General features: G+C 35.6%; 1 protein-coding gene across 2 annotated transcripts in view; it reads right to left on the bottom strand.

Moving 5' to 3' along the window:
* The window catches only part of LOC140441317 (uncharacterized), a 438896-nt gene that overhangs the window by 233087 nt on the left and 187283 nt on the right, over positions 1–18526 (bottom strand). The window contains exon 1 of one of the 2 annotated variants that reach the window (XM_072531962.1): positions 6075–6779. The exons of the other annotated variant lie outside the window; for it this stretch is intronic. Coding sequence (XP_072388063.1) covers positions 6075–6495 — 421 coding nt within the window. The 5' untranslated portion in view covers positions 6496–6779. Of the gene's footprint in view, positions 1–6074; positions 6780–18526 lie in introns of those variants that run through there. 2 annotated transcript variants of the gene reach the window in all.

The raw sequence follows: 18526 nt of genomic DNA on the forward strand, positions 1-18526 counted from the left end.
CTATTTCTGATATATACACTCATGGACAAAAATATCGAATATTTTGGAATTTTCTAGTTTTTATTTTTTTAAAATAAATTCTGGCAAATCAAGTCATTTATTGTGAAATGAAGTTTATTTTAACAATGTTTAATAAACAATTTTAAGTTTTTATGCGGAGCAAATTGCGAAAAAAATAAATGCTTGATATTGGGTAAATAAAGTTATTTTACTTTAAACTTAAATGCTAATTTAAATTGCTTAAACAAGTCTTTTTAACTAAAAGAAGTGCATGATCAGTAACGAGTATTCTCCCCTCTAGCTCTTATTACTGCTTCCATCAATCTCGGTATGCTTGCAAGTACATTTTGGACATATCCTTGGGAAATTGTATTCCATTTATCCTGTGCAGCAAACCAAAGCTGCTCTATCGTATTTGGAATGGGATTTCTTTGTCGTATGCAGTGTTTTAGGTGATCCCACATGTGTTCTATTGGATTTAAATTAGGGCTAAACGGTGGCCAATCCAATCTTCGAGTTTGAACCTCATCAAGATAATTACTCACTATGGCAGCAGCATGTGGTCGAACATTATCGTGCATTAACATGAATTTTTCATATCCAATGTTACCAACATATGGCAAAACATGATCTTGTAGGATGTTTTAAACGTAAGTGTCACCAGCCATCCATTCAATCACTTCCAAAAGTGCGGTGTGTACCTCCCAACTAATACTTCTCCAAAGAATTTATTTATTTATTTATATCAACGGTAGAACCATTTACAATAAAATACAACAAATGGTAAAAAGTAAAGATCATGTACACAATCAAACAATATAGAATTTTAGAACAATATAGAACAATAAGAAACATCAAACAATAACAAAGAAACAAGTAAACAGTTAAAATTTGTACATTAAAACAGTATATCAAATCACAAAAGTTAAAAAAATATATATAAAAAAATATCACATATCTAGATTGATAATTACATTCTCAAGTTGCCTTTTGAAAGCGTTAATGTTTGTACAGAAAGGATCCAATAGGAGGTCATTGCAAGAGCTCAGCATTCTCGACAAGGGAAAATGACGAGCATAATCAGTCCTACGAAAAGGAATATAAAAGAGTGCAGTGTGTCGAGTTCTATGTATTGTGTTTAAGTGTACATTGGCTAATAACGAAGGACAATTAATAAAGTTGTTTATAATTTTAAACAAAAATAACATATCAGCTCTCAACCTACGGTTCTTCAATGTAGTAATGTTAAATTGAGACATTATTATAGAATAATCTATGAAATAATTATCAGTATTTTTTATATTAATATGTGCTTTAAAAGCTAAAGATCTTAGAAACTTCCTCTGAACGCTCTCCAATCCATCAATGTATACTTGATGAAATGGGGACCAAACAACAGAGCAGTATTCAAGACCCGAGCGTACCAGAGAGCAATACAATAATTTAAACACAGTAGGTGAGAGATCATGACTGTTACGATAAATAAAACCAAGATTACGAAATCCTGTTTCCTTAATTTTAAGAAAATGGCTTCTAAATGTCAATGCACAATCCAATAATACACCCAAATCTCTTATCTCAGTAACTGAATCCAAGAGTACATCATTAAGAACATATCTATTAGCTATTAGATTATTTATATGACCAAATGAAATACAAGAACATTTAGTTGGATTTAAGCTTAAACCATTTTGTTTTGACCATAAAAATATATTATTTACATCATCTTGCAGGAGATCTCTATCCGATTTATTATGTATACAACGAAATAGCTTAAGATCATCAGCAAATAGCAGGAAGTGTGAGTTTTTGATAGCCTTACCAATATCGTTAATGAACAAGTTAAAAAACAAAGGACCACAGTGAGACCCTTGTGGTACACCAGAATAACAATGGAATTCTTTTGAAATATAATTGTTAATCCGTACTTGCTGTGTACGTCCCATCAGAAAACTTTTAATCCAATTAACAATGAGGTCACCAAAGCCAGATGCATGAAGTTTGTGGACCAAAAGATTATGATTAACCTGGTCAAAGGCCTTTGAGAAATCAGTGTAAACGCTGTCGACCTGAATTTTATTCTCAAATGCACCCAACAAGTATTGTTGGTAATTGACAAGGTTTGTTACTGTTGACTTCCCGTTAGAAAATCCATGTTGTTCATCAATAAATATGTTTCTGCAAGCCCAGGTGAGATTTATCGATACCAATTTATCAAGAAGTTTCGGGATTGCTGATTGAATAGTTATACCTCTATAGTTGTTAACACACTCGCGATTGCCAGATTTATAGATGGGTGTAAGAAAACTATTTTTCCAATATTGTGGAAATACAGATGATGATAATGATAAATTGAAAATTTGTTGTAAAGGTTTACAAAGGGAAAAAATACAGTTCTTAATAAGTGCTGCAGGTATACCATCAGGTCCTGAAGAATATGTAGTTTTTAAACTCATAATCCCCTCGAAAACATCAGTCACACTAAACTTCAGAATCTGAAAATCCACACTATAGTCCAATTTAAAATTAGGTACATTATACTCACCATCATTATATGTACCTGAAAAATAACTGGCAAAAAGATTAACTATTTCATCACCATTCTGAGCTATTACGTCCCCACCTTTATTAGACATTACATTAGGATAAGCACTAGACCCACATGTAGTACTAACATACCTCCAAAAAGAGTGGGGATTACTTAAAAGATTTGCTTGAATATTCTCTAAATAGTTCTTATAACATACTGCTTGTAATGATTTACATCTTTCCCTTAACATCGAAAACTCCTCATAAGAGTTGCCTGAAGCTTTAAAATTTCTGTGAGCTATTTTTTTCTGTATGACAAGCTCAATTAATTCTCGCGAAAACCAAACTGGAAAGTTTAATGATTTAAACCGTTTGATAGGAACAAACATATTGATGGCATCATATAAAATATGGTAAAAATTTTCTAAGCAGCAATTTACATCTGATTCATCTAATACCTTGTTCCAAGGAATTGAAGCTAAATATTCATTTAAAACTTGATAATTACATTTTTTAAAATCATGATAGAAGACATCATATTTAAGAAACAAATTTAAATTGGCTGCATGTAACAATATAGTATAAGCTGAATGATGTTGCGAAGTATTCAATAGAATATCAGTTGAAATCGACACAACTGCATCCCTCTGAGTACAGAAAACTAGATCTAAAAATTTATTATTAAGGTTAGGCAAAGCATTTACTTGTGACATATTTTGAAAAGTGTAGCAAGTACAAATAATATTTGCTGGAGAGTGATGCAGACACTCAACTGTAACACCATTACTAAAATTATCCCAGGATGCTTCAGGTAGGTTGTAGTCACCACAAATACAGAATTCACAATCACTGAATCTATCCGCTAAGTCCAACATACAGGTGGAATGCTCCTCATATACTGACCCAGATGAACGTGGAGGAAAGTACACTGCACCAATGACTAACTTTTTTGTGCCACACATTACCTGTGTAAAAACGTGTTCCACAGAGGAATCCATAGGCCTAACCAACATTGAATTAAGGCTCTTATGGACAGCAATAAGAACACCACCACCACGAGTCTTTGAACTAGTTTGAGGATCCCTGTCATGTCTATACACATTAAAGTCACTCAATCCCAATTCAGCATCTAAGATTCTAGGTGTAAGCCATGTTTCAATAATAATAATAACATCATAACTAGAGAGACTCACAGCATGTCTGAAATTCTGAAGTTTAGTGCACATACCGCCAACATTCTGAAAATATAAGCTCAATGATCGTTTTTTGAATTATTGGATTTACTGACAATGATTTTGGGAACCCCATTAAAGTACTTGATCTTCAAATCATTCTCACCCTGTGTTTTTCTGAATTCTAACTCCTGATAAACGGCCTTTATTTTCTCACGCTGTAAAGGGGTAAGATCAGCTCCAATGCGCAAATTAGAACCCATTAAAGATCTACGTTGTTTTAAACATGAGATAACTATTGCTGAATCATTAAATGCGACTTTAAGAGGTCTTGGTTTATCAGTTAGTCGACCAAGGCGAAAAGCTTTAAAGGTGTTGTTCGTTACACCTATTTTATTGAGAATTCCTTGGACCTCATTTCTATCGTGTTCAGCACGGATGTTAGATTCACTGGAATGATTTTCAGGTACATTATATATAATAATATTTTTGGCTCTCCGGGTTCTGTCCTGTATTTCCCCAAAAACTGCATCGGTACCTTTGACATCTGCACTATTTTGAATGTTATCATTTCCAGCATTACTTACTGACTGGTTGCTAGTGGTAGATTCTTTGATAATCCTAAGATCATTTTTTAGATCATCATAGATTGTTTGAAAACTTGTTTTTAAACTTTTCATCTCCACACTTATCTTACCAATTGCCTCCTCTAGTTCAATAATATTCTGGGTGCTATCAGTTTTTACTTCACTTAAAGTGTTTTCAAGCGCACTGACACGATTGTTTAGGTTTAGGGCGTTCATAATCCCAGGTACACAATCCTTACACAAGTAAGGCATGATTCTGGTAGCTAACAATAAACATCTTATCTCCGTTGAACTAATTCCAGCACAGCTTCTGCACATCACTCTATTGCAAAAATCACATGGGTAACCAAACACTTCACCGGAGTTCTTAGGCTCTTTAAAAATGCAGCTTACCGAACACTTACAACATTTGGCTTGCGTTTTGAGGTTATTTTTCGATAGTTTCCAATTTACCAGTAAATTTGGGAATGTACACCAAAACTTTTTTAATTTTCAGGCAATTTACAATACTTATTATATAATAGTACAGCACAAACAATTTAAAAATAACAATATACGAAAAATATTAAAATATTAGGACACCAAGTAAACAAGAGTACATAACCTTTTTCTTCTGATTATGCCCTGACCTCCAAAACTAATGGTCTGGGCAAGATTGCAGCTGGCAAATCGTTCTCCAACTCTTAGTAGACGTGGTTTTGACCATCTAGCTTCCATAATAGGATTCTGGTCTCATCAGTAAAAAAACATTTTTCAGTTGTCGATATTCCACTGAATATGTGTTCTTGCAAATTCTAAACAACGAGTGTTATGATTTTGGAGAAGACGTGGAACTTTGGCGGGGCGTCTGGCCTTTAAGTTTGCTTATTATTATCTTCGTCTAACTGTTTCTGAACTTACATTAACTTGTCTAACATTTAATAGCTCATTTCTGAGGTGCATCGATGTCAATGAACGATTTAGTGTAGAAATAAGAACCAAAAAATGGTCATCAAGTGCGGCTGTGCAACTTGGGCGTTCTTAAGCAGGCCTTCGTATGAAATTTCCTGTTTCGCGGTACCTTTTTAAAGTATTTGAAACTAGATTGACTTCTCCTGAGACGTCGTGCGATATCTTTTTGTGCATATCCTTCCTTGTACAAAATTACCATCTGTGCTACTTGGGCTTCATCTCAGTATCGAAATGGTGGTATACTTGTTTTAAACTTAGTTAAATCAAAACAATATTTAATTAAACTCAATAAATTAAACTAAAAATAACCGAATTAGTATGATTTTTCCTTTACGCGAAGAAGGTTTTTTATGATAAAATGTACTAATGACATTAAACGCTGAATAAAGGTCAAAATAACGGTGAAAATATTAAACCAGTTGAGTACATCAGCCTACTATATGAGTGTCATCAGTAATCTAAAATTGTTTTGAAATAAAGTGACTACAAAAAAAAGTGGAAAATTCCAAAATATTCGATATTTTTGTCCATGAGTGTAGAAAGCACAGACCTCCTCTGTAACGTTTGCCACCTGAATGTGAATTTCAGTATAGCAATAAGTATCTACATTACAAATATATACCTCCTACATTTTACATCTTCTTGGAAAATATTGTATATTACAAATATGGGATATTTTTTAAAGGAATGTATTAAACATTGCAATTTTTGGTTTTTCATGCTATTTTTGGCAGACATGCATCCTGTTTAGAATAAATGTGGCTATATATTTAACTTTCATGAAATTGATTAACATACAGTTTTTAGAACTTGTTACTTAAAGTACAGATCTTACCTTGAATATCGATATTACTTTTATTTTCTTCTTCAATAGAATCAGTTTGTATATTATGGTCCACATATTCTACAAAAGAAAACACCCCATCTCTATTACTTACTGCATTATGTTTACACTCTAATAAAGTAGAAAACATTTGTGCAAAAAAATTTGCTGGTCTCTGTGAATTTATAGAATGAAATTCTGATAAAAGGGTGTCAATAAAAACTGTGGAGTTTCCTTTAAGCATTCTTAAAATTTTTGCAAGTGTATCTCCTAGGCTTTCAGCATCAGCTGATATCATACTAAAATTCTCATTTTCTAAGTCATTTATCAACTCGGTGCACACATTCTGGGTATGTTGACTTATGGTAAGAAGATCTCTCAGTGTCTTGGAAAATACTTGTTTTAATTTTGTTATTTTCTCTTGCTGATTCATGTTAGGAAATATTGCCTTAAGGTAATTTTAAAATATAAATATTCACAAATTGCACTTAGTATTGTTTAATCACATTAATGATCCACTTGTCTATAAAACTTTATCACATAACAGGGCAAATATATTTTGGGGTGAAATTTGTTAGCTCCTACAATTTTCGAAATGACACAATACACTAAAGAACGGCATCATTTTGTCAAATTTAATGCAATATTTACTTGTTCAAAGATACATAATTAATGTCAAAATAAACTTTATTTTTGCGAGCGAAAAGTACCAAACAATCCCCCCACACATATATAAAATGACAATTTCTTCTTCTTCTATCTAACTTTCAATAATGATCTTATTTTATAAGAATTATAGGCAGAAAGAAGATTTAGGCAACTAGCCTTACTGTATGTAAAGTTCCGGCACAGAGTCAGTCGGGTAATATAAAAATATTATGCAGAATGCTTAAAAAAAGAATTAGATATAAATTACGGAAAGCTTTATAAGGGTAAAAATAAGCCGATATGATTTAAATTACATATCAAGGGTGTTTTTAAAAAAGGTATAGAGTGTTAAAGTTTGGAATAAAATTTTTTAACGAAGTAATAAAATAAAAAAATATGCATTATATTTGTCTTGTTTTTTTGTTGGTTTTTATAGTTCAGTAGTTCTCTGCATTTTCAATTGTTTTTTACGGATAGGATGTTTTGTAGACTTGTATACCTAATTAGATCTATTGCGCTCATATATCTTTAATTAGCAGCTTTAGGCTGTTTACGTTTAATTTACGTTTCTTTTATGCAGAAATGTGGTTAGGCTTTTCGACTCATATCGTTGCAGAAACCTCCAAATGGATAAATTTTTACAATAACACAAAATGTTTGCCGGATTTTCATATGCGTGTCATCATAGCAAATTTTGAGAATAGTCCTTTTATAAAGGTATTCGCATATCTCATACCTATTGTAGAGTAACTATTTAATATGTTTATTTAAAAAATTCCTTAATCAGCGCATCGTCTATCTAGCCGAGGGTTGGCGAAGGCAATTAAATTTTATGACTTTTTCGTCGTTGGGAATAGAGGGAATATCGTAATATTAATACTAGAGTTTAATTAATACTAGAGTGAAATCACAAATAAAGTCAAAATACGTATCCAGAAAGGGTAAACTAAGAATACACCAAATAGTTATCAGACCGACGGTAACATAGACTTGTGAGACATAGGTACTAAATAAAAGTGAGGCGGAAATATTAGAGAGATGGAAAAGAAAAATACTGAGATACATCTTTGGTGGGAAGGAGACTAAAGATGGGCTGAAGAGAAGGAACTACAAATAATTAACGGAAATATGTAAAGAACCCGGCTTCATCAATTTTATCAAAGCACAAAAGACCTAATGGTTAGGATATGTGGAAATAATGCAAAGTGATCGAATTCCTAAACTTGTGCTGAACAAAAGGCTAATTGGTCCAAGAAGAGGAGGCAGGCCGAAAAAGAGATGGTGACTAAAAATAAAGGACTGAAAGAAAAATGCACAAAACAGAAGGAAGCGGAGAAATATATAGTACCATTGTTTAAAAAATAGTATGATCTGGAAATTGTACGGAGTGATTCATTTTAAAAGTATGGATAGTTACGGCGTAAGAGCGGAAGGAAGTAAGACAACAGGCGTCGAGGTTTTTGGATAAATATTGTTACGAACATGCATATAACGGTTGCAGGCCGGGACGAGAATGCTCTGCCCTTCCAGATGCGACGGGAACTGTCGACGGCTAGAAACTAGAAAGTTCGATCCGACAAGTGATGAAACGAATTAGAGGTGGGACTACCCCAGAATATTCTCGAACATAATACTTTTGGTATATATATGTAACGATGTTATGAGTGAGTTTAGTTGATAAGAGAGTACCGAACTGTAAACTTATAAATAAATATATTTATATAAATTCGAACCGCTCGTTTTATTTATTCTCGCTACAGTTGGTGTTACAGTGTGAGTAAAAAAAAATAAATTCAGCAGTGACTTTTGAAAAAGACTTTTGAACTTTTGAAAAGCATTGTTCGTCAGGAACATCCGCGTAGTTCGGTAGTGATCTTTGTACGAAAGAACATTTAAAAAGTAAGTGTATGCCTGACTAAAGATGCTGCTAGTACAACTTTCATTAAAACAGTAGCGTGAGCAACTGGAAGAACACGATGAAGACTGCAGCGGGTCCAAGAAGATACTCCAAGAACGACTGAAGACTGTTCTCAACAAGAATGGAGAAGACCCAGAGACATTCCAGTTCCAGTCAGCAGAAGAAGCAGTTTTAACGAAAATAAAAAATGTGTCGCAAATGATTATTAAAGAAACTTTTAAAACAATTGAAGAAACTTCTAAAACAATTGAAGAAACTTCTAAAAAAATTGAAGAAACTTCTAAAAAAAATTGAAGAATCTTCTAAAAAAATGATAATAAATTTGAAAACGTTTCCAAAAGATTCGATGAAACGTCTCAAATTATTAAAGAAGTAGCTAGACAAAACGACGAGAAACTCGAAAAGGTTTCTAGAAGATTCGACGAAGTATGTATTCAGAACAATGAGAAATTTGAAGAAGTCTCTAAAACATTCGATCAGATACAGAAAAATGTAAACAACGTAGAAGAGAAGATCAAACAATTAGAGACCATGATAACTAACACAAAAGTGCTACCACCAGTTAATACAGTAGCTTTAGATCCGGTAGTGAAAGAAGAATCACCTAGAGACAAAATGACACATCATATGAGATTCAAATTGCCACCATGTGATGGAAAGTTCTCTTGGTCCATATACCTTAGACAATTTGAAGCTATTGCGACAGCCAATCATTGGACAGAACAAGAAAAAGCTGTTTCCTTGACTGCTGCTTTACGAGGTGATGCTGCAGATATCCTAAGATCGATTCCTAAGGGTCAAGAAAAATGTTACCAGACCTTGTTTACCCGACTAAACAAACGTTACGGAGATGCCCATCTACAACAAGTCTACAAGGCTCAACTAAGAAGTAGAATTCAACGAGCAAGTGAAAATTTGCAACAGTTTGAAGCAGATGTTGCTCGTATAGTGCGGTTGGCTTATCCGGAGGTACCAGACAACATTTTGGAAGAAATTGCTGTAGATACCTTCGTCAATGGGTTAAAAGAAGGTGAATTACAGAAAGCTTTACGACTAGCAAGACCGAAAGTTCTAGATGAAGCGCTTGCTATTGCCTTGGAACATGAAACAGCTAGTCAAACTTCATGAAGCCATCGAGCAAGAACCATCGAAGAAGGCAACGAACTAAACGATGAACGTCTAGAAGAAATGGTACGAAAAGTAGTTCGTAACACGATGCCGCAGACACGCGAGCCCAGATGTTGAAATTGTGGTGACGTAGGTCACATTCGCCGTAATTGCAAGAAAATTATACAACAGTCGGAAAACTAGAACGGGTCGACACCAAGGGGCAACTGCCAACCTCGAGAAACACAGCCCCCATAGTAACTGTTAATATTACGTCCTCCGGTGGAATTCATAGCTTGTACATCGAGGGTCGTATCAATAATATATGTAGATCGTTTTTGGTAGATACAGGTGCAACAAGAACTATTGCACATCCAGAAGATGTACGAGGCCATCTTAAATTATCGCCTGCAACACTAAAGCTTAGAACAGCAACTGGTGAGATAATTAATACATATGGCGAGGCTAACATGTCAGTATCCATTGGCCAGACCACAGTGAAACATAGAGTATTAATTGCAGAGATCTCCGACGAGTTCATATTGGGGATGGATTTACTAAGGAAAGTTGGGGCTGTATTGAATGTCAAAGATGGAGTTCTTGAGATCAGTGGTGAAGAGTTGCCGTTTCATTAAGACAAAGAAGATGTTATCAGCTTAATAACTACTTGTGATGTAACAATACCCGGTAATAGTGAGAAAATTTTGATGACCAGACCTGATGGTTACTGCTGAGAGGGAAGTTTAAGGATGGTCGACGATGGGAACAATGCCGAGTTCCTAACGGCAAAAGCTTTGGTGAGAATTCGAGATGTCGTTCCTATAAGAGTTATGAATTTAAAGGGAACTGCTATTAAGTTAAGCAAAAAAACTTTGATCGGGCAGTGTGTTCCCGTGGATTCGATTTGTTCCATGAATACTAATGAGAAACCGTCGAAATCTAAGTATCCAAAGGAGCTTGTTGAGACGATGATTAAAACGTGCCAAGATCTTGATGATGAACGAACTAAAAAAGTGAAGTCTATGCTGATAGAATTTCAAGATGTTTTTGCCATTGATAAGAAGGATAATGGTAAAACAAGCATAGTAAAGCATAAAATTATTACCGGCGGTGCTCAGCCAATCAGACAACATCCTAGATGACTTCCATTTGCGAAAAGAGATGAAGCCGAAGACATCATCAAAGATATGAACAAACAAGGGGTAATTGAACCATCAAACAGTCCATGGACATCACCAGTAGTGCTAGTAAAGAAGAAAGATCGTTCAACACGTTTTTGTATTGATTACCGACAGTTCAATGCGGTAACTAAAAAAGATAGTTATCCTTTGCCCAGAATAGACGATACTTTGGATACACTTTCTGGTTCTCGTTGGTTCTCCACACTCGATCTGAAAAGTGGATATTGGCAAGTAGACATGGAGCCAGCTGACCGTGAAAAAACTTCATTCTCGACAGGATCAGGGCTTTGGCCGTTCACAGTTATGCCCTTTGGTTTATGTAATGCCCCGGTCACATTTGAAAGATTAATGGAGGCAGTTTTAAGAGGTCTAACATGGAAAACATGCCTGGCTTTCAACGATTGCGGGCAGCGAATTTGAAGTTAAGTCCAAAGAAATGTCACTTGTTTCGATGAGAAGTGAAGTACTTGGGACATATTGTAGCAAGTAATGGTGTAACAGCTGATTCTGAAAAACTTGCAGCAATTAAGAATTAGCCAGTACCAAGAGATAAACACGAAATTAGAAGTTTTCTTGGCCTATGTACATATTACCGACGTTTTGTCAAAGGATTTGCCAACATCTCCAAGCCATTAACAAAGTTGACAGAAGAAGGCAAAGAATATACATGGAGCGAAGAGTATCAAAGAGCTTTCGAACGCTTACAAATGGCTCTGATCAGCGCACCAATTTTAAGCTACCCTAGACAGGCAGGAAAATTTGTGTTGGACACCGATGCAAGCAACAGTGCGATAGGAGCTGTTTTCTCCCAAATCCAAGATGGGCAAGAGAAAGTCATCGCTTACTTTAGCAAAGTCTTGTCGAAACCAGAAAGAAACTATTGCGTTTCCAGGAGAGAATTGCTAGGCGTGGTAAAGGCTTGCGAGCATTTCCATAAATACTTGTATGGCAGAAAGTTCCTTCTTCGCACGGATCACGCTGCTCTAAAATGGCTCCTACAATTTCGTAATCCAGAGGGCCAGATGGCAAGATGGTTAGAACGATTACAAGAATATGATTACGAGATCGAACACAGGGCTGGAAGAGTTCATTCAAATGCTGATGCCCTTTCGAGACGGCCGTGCAGTGCAAATTGTAATCATTGTCTTAAATTAGAAGAACGACTTTGCCCCGTGAGACGAACCACCGTCATTAATGATTAATGGCAGCCTCAACAGCTACAAGACGCTCAAGCATATGATCCATGTATAAAAAGAGTATTGGATTGGATGCGTCGAAGTGAAAAACCTTCTTGGCAAGACATTAGTGCATGTAGTCCAGAAGTCAAGTGTTACTGGAGCCAATGGAATTGCCTAGTGCTAAAAGATGATCTTCTGTACAGAACCTTTGAGAACGATGATGGTACAGAATCTAAGCTTCAGTTGATTGTACCTAAAAGTAAAGTGACAGAAGTATTGCGTCAGTTGCATGACGGTGCATCAGGTGGACACTTTGGTATCACGAAGACTCTGCAAAAGGTTCGAGAACGGTTCTATTGGGTGAACTGCAAAGATGATGTAAGAAGATGGTGCCGGAAATGTCAACTGTGTGCAACCAGTAATGGCCCAGTTGATAAAAAGAGAGGGCACCCATGAAACAGTACAATGTTGGTAGTCCTATGGAACGAGTAGCAATCGACATTGCAGGTCCACTTCCAGAGACAAATGATGGAAATAAATATATCCTGGTAGCCATGGATTATTTTACGAAATGGACTGAGGCCTATGCGATACCAAATCAAGAAGCTGCTACCGTTGCAGGGGTACTTGTTAAAGAATTCTTTAGCCGATTTGGTGTTCCCTTGGAGATTCACTCCGACCAAGGATGTGTGTCAAGGAAGGGGTGTCACTAAGACCAGAACGACACCCCTGCATCCGCAATCAGATGGAATGGTCGAGAGAATGAACCGAACGATGGGTAAACACCTGTCCAAAGTTATATCAGAACATCAAAGCGATTGGGACCAGCACATTCATTTATTCCTAATGGCCTACCGCTTGGCCGTGAATGAAACTACAGGCCAGACTCCAACCTGCCTGATGTTAGGTCGTGAAGTTCGTTTGCCCTGCGACCTAGAGTTTGGCTGCAGACCTTCCGAAGAACATGTTGCAAGCGAAGATTATGTCGACCGCCTGAAGTTAAGAATGAACAACATTCATGAACTTGCCCGACAACACATCCAGTTAGCCAGTGACAGAATGAAAGATCAATACGATTCTCGATGCAAGAATGAAAGCTATGAAGTAGGTGATCTTGTTTGGCTTTATAATCCACAACGTCGTCGTGGCTTGTCTCCTAAACTGCAAAGACAATGGGAGGGTCCTTATGAAATTAAAAAGAGAATAAATGACGTAATATACCGAATTAAGAAGTTGCCGAAAGGTAAACCAAAAGTAGTTCACATAAATCGTCTTGCACCATATGCTGGCTCAAATGAAACAGAAGAAGCCCGAACCCTTCAACATGAGATCAAAGTTGACCGGCGACCAAGCTTTAATCAGTTTATGTCAAATTACGCAGAGAGAAAGAGTGCTAGATTCGGCGTGACGACAGAAGTTCAGCAGGATCTTTTTAGTGTTCCGCATAACGTCTCTCTAGCCCACTGTGTTGCCCAAGATTTTGAGATGACTAAAGGAATCTCATCTGTATTTTATAAAAAGTTCGGTCGTTTAGACGAGTTAAAAAATCAACAGCCTAAAGTTGGAAGAGTACTGAGATTAGAAGATGGCCCTTGATCTTTGCTGTATATGGTGACCAGGAAGTCGTATACAGACAAGGCAAGCTACGAGGATATATGGCGTGCTCTAACTAATTTGAAGAAAATCGTGTGCAATTATGACATCAAGAATTTGGCCTTACCCAAGATAGGTCATGCACTAGATAATCTGGATTGGAAGATTGTCAGAAGCATGCTTGAAGTGATCTTCCGAGAAACCGGCGTAAGAATTATTGTGTGTTGCATTAATCCGAAGAGATCGTGTCCTTCAAAGACAGTGGACTGTTATTTCTTTCTGAGGGGTTCATGCAGAGCTGGAGAGTCCTGTAGATTCCGCCATCCTGGGCCTACGTATAGAGTTGCTGACCCGGACGCTCAGATCTAAGAGGGGGCAGTGTTACGAACATGCATATAACGGTTGCAGGCCGAGACAAGAATGCTCTGCCCTTCCAGATGCGACGGGAACTGTCGACCGCTAGAAACTAGAAAGTTCGATTCGACAAGTGATGAAACGAATTAGAGGTGGGACTACCCCAGAATATTCTCAAACATAATACTTTTGGTATATATATGTAACGATTTTATAAGTGAGTTTAGTTGATAAGAGAGTACCGAACTGTAAACTTATAAATAAATATATTTATATAAATTCGAACCGCTCGTTTTATTTATTCTCGCTACAATATTTAGAGCAATTTTGTTAGTATTTAATTTTGTAAGTATCTCAAAAATATTGATAAAATGGACTAACAAAAATTTAAACTTTGTGCACTATTACAAGTAAATGAATTAATATAATTATCATTTTCGGTTTCAAATATAAAATAATCGAAATAAAATTTATATTCACCATAAAATTAAACGGCATCATCAAATAATACATGTATGTTCCCAAAGATATCAATAACATTATCAAATTTCGTCCTAAGTTCTTAGGGAAAACTCACGAAAGTACTTTTTAAACCGAATAAATGATCAATTTTACATAACTTACTTTTACTTAACACCAGAAATGTCTGAGTCATCGCTATCTGCACCAAGTTGAACGACAATAGGTTCCATAATGATATCTACCTGTATATCATCTAAATTACACATATTTTCTTCTTCTTTCTGCGTGTGAAAGATGCACTTTTGCTAGTTCTCTGGGGTACCGTTATGGGGCTTCGTGGAAGAGCGCTTTTACATCATATAACTTAAAGGTAGTATTTCAACTTGCTACCTCCTTTTTATTTGTGCCCAGACTAGGTCAATGTGATTAAGCTCACAATACGGTAAACAAAAACCCCATTGTTAGGAACCACTTCATCAACAACATATGTCTGATATTTTTGTTTATGCTGTCGTGCAACATTTAGTAATAGCGAGTAATAGTAACTCCGGTTTAATCATAGGCTTATCATAAACAATTTCTTTCCTATCTAGCTATTCACTTATTTCTCCTTTTGGCCAACTTGTTGTTGGAAGCTTTTTATATTTGACGACTATGGTAGGCAGCATTATCTAAAATGATTATTGAGCCAGGTTCAATTTTTTTCAATTCAATTCAATTGAACCAAAATCAATATAATAGACCGCAAAACTACCAAAATAATCAAACCCAATACTCTTCCAATCAACAAAATTCAAACCCACAGAGACCGACTTTTATGTCTCAAAATCAAATGCAAAATCGCCCATCTGTCATACAAAGAAACCCAAACTTGCCAAATTACCAACAAAGGGCTCATGTTTTCAATGAATACCCTGATGAATTTATAGAATCTAATAGAGATTCCTATACAGAAAATAATCTTGAAACCGAACATTATTACAGAGGAGTATCAGGATTTTCCCTCGCTTCTCCACCAAAACCATCCCCCAATTCATACGACTCCTTCAACGGATATTGTGAATATACAGGAACAAATTCAAACCCTGAATTTGGACAATTTCGATAAAAATATAAATTTCCCCGAACAGACATTCCTGTAAGCCCCTTTCACATAATGACCTCCAAAAATTTATACTATATCAATGACGCTACAAATACCTTTAAACTTTTGATTGATACCGGTGCAGGAATCACAGTTTTTAAAGAGAACACTGCACGAAATTATCGAAATAGATTCTCTGAGAAAGTTACCATACAAGGCATAACCGACGAAAAACTGCTAATTACAGAATCTGTCCTCATTCCTTTTACTGAAGGTAACTCTCATAAAGCTTTTATTTACATTTTAGACATTGATTTTGATGGCATAATAGGTCTAGATTTTCTAGATCATTATGAATGTGTAATAGACCTTAAAACTAGAATACTTAAAAACATACAAAACATACATACAAACTTCAAAACTCTCACCCTACATAAAGTTGGACAAGAAACACATAAGTACACAGAAAATAATCCACCGACACAACACAACATATCTCTAGACCAGAGAGAAAAAGAATAAAAGAAAACATAAATCGAATAACGATTGATGGCCACACCGAACAAATATTTGGAATAAACTGCAATCTATCAAATAATATTGTCATCTCAAGAAATAGAAAAAGTCCGAATTCCTCATGCATTAGTAAAAGTAAACGAAGATGGAGACTTTTTTACTTCCGTCATCAATGGAAATGCAATGCCAAAAAGTATCGAATTTTTGAATATCAACATTGAACTTATAGACGACTTGGAGCCGATTTTTTCTTACAGCCAAAAGCACAGTGAATATCCAATTATAGACAGAGAACAAATTATAAAAGAACAACTGAGAACTGACCATTTGAATCCCGAAGAAAAGGAACCAGTTTTAAATATTTGTACAGAATTTTCAGATATATTCTATGTAGAAGGCGACAAACTGACATTCACAAATGAAATTAAACAATCAATTAAGACAAACAACTCAAAACCACTCTACACAAAATCTTACAGATATACACAGGTACGTAAAGAGGAAGTAAAGACACAAATCAACAAAATGACACTTGATGCAACCGGAAAACAGAAATGGCGAATTGTTATTGACTATCGCAAGCTTAACGAACTTACAGTAGAAGACCGATATCCACTTCCACAAATTTCAGAACTACTGGACCAATTAGGAAAATGTCAGTATTTCACAACACTAGACTTCGGATTTCACCAAATTGAAATTGATCCAAAAGATATTCAAAAAACAGCATTTTCAGTTGAAAATGGACATTATGAATTTGTGCGTATGACTTTTGGTTTAAGAAATGCCCCTTCTACTTTTCAACGAGTAATGGACAACATTCTCCTGGGAATTCAAAACGAACGATGTTTAGTATATATAGACGACATTATAATCTATTCAGCCCCAATTTACGAAGACATGTCAAGACTGACAGAAGTTTTTAAAAGATTAAGGAAAGCGAATCTGAGAATACAACCAGATAAATGTGAGTTTTTGAGAAAAGAAGTCGCATACCTGGGTCATCTTGTAACAGAACACAGAATAAAAACAAACCCTGCCAAAGTGTCATGCATAAAAAGTTTCCCGGAACCAAAGAACCCTAAAGAAATTAAATCATTCTTAGGTTTAGTCGGTTACTACCGAAGTTTTATTCCAAATTTTGCCAAAATCTCAAAGCCACTCACTAAATTGCTTCAAAAAGATGTCCCTTTTGTCTTTAATGTCGAATGTAAAGAAGCATTCAAAGAACTCAAAAATATTCTAATGTCAGACCCAATAATATATACAAATTTCGAAGAACCCTTTTTACTTACTACCGACGCTAGTGCATTTGCAATTGGAGCCGTTTTGTCACAGGGACCATTAGGAAACGACCTGCCGATCGCTTATACCTCAAGAATATTATGCAGTGCCGAAACAAAATACTCCACAATGGAGAGAGAATTGTTAGCAATCGTATGGGCAGTAAAACATTTTAGACCATATCTTTTCTGTCGCAAATTCACTCTTATTACTGATCATCGACCTCTCACATGGCTTTTTTCAATTAAAGACCCCGGAAGCCGCTTAGCGCGCTGGCGCCTAAAACTTAAAGAATATATTTATAAAATAGAACTCAATATTCAATATTCCAAACAATATCAATAAACTCTTAGGTACAGACATAAATTATGCTGATTTGGGAAAATATTTTAAATGTATAGGATTCTTCTTCTTCTTTTGGCATCATAACCCTGGATGGGTCTTTGCCTGTCTGGCTATGTCCTTCCATTCAGATCTCTCTTGTGCCCTTCTTCTCCATTGTCTTATGTTCATTGTTTTCAGGTCGTCTTCCACGTCATCCAACCATCTCGTTCTGGGCCTTCCTTTTTTTCGCCTTCCTATGGGCTTCCATTGTAACATTTTCTTAGTTGTTTTTGCATCGTTTTGTCTCTGCACATGTCCCAGCCATGACAGTCTTTGACTTTTCACAAATCTTACAATGTCATAACCTTCATTTAACTCATTAACCTCGTCGTTTCTCCTGATTCTCCATGTGCCATCTTCCTCTTGTACCGGGCCATATACTTTCCTCAGTATTTTTCTCTCGAATGTCCTGAGTTGGGCTTCATCTTTTTTCGTCATTACCCAAGTTTCACATCCATAGGTTACTACGGGTCTAATCAGTGTTCTATAGATAGTCATTTTGGTTCTTTTGTCTAATAATTTCGATGTCATCAATCTTTTATTAATATGTATAGGATAGTATTTATAAAAATGTATAGGATTATATTATAAAATTTAAACTATTAGAATTGTACACCTACACTGTAAACTTTTTCAATAAAAACAAAAATAGAACTCGGATCAGGAAAAATCAACCGAAATGCAGATGCTCTCTCGAGAATAAAAATAAATCATTTTAAGCACTGTCCGAACTTCCAGTCAAGACTTTCATTGCA

The sequence above is a fragment of the Diabrotica undecimpunctata genome, chromosome 5, assembly GCF_040954645.1.
Source record: "Diabrotica undecimpunctata isolate CICGRU chromosome 5, icDiaUnde3, whole genome shotgun sequence".
Taxonomy (NCBI): Eukaryota; Metazoa; Arthropoda; class Insecta; order Coleoptera; family Chrysomelidae; genus Diabrotica; species Diabrotica undecimpunctata.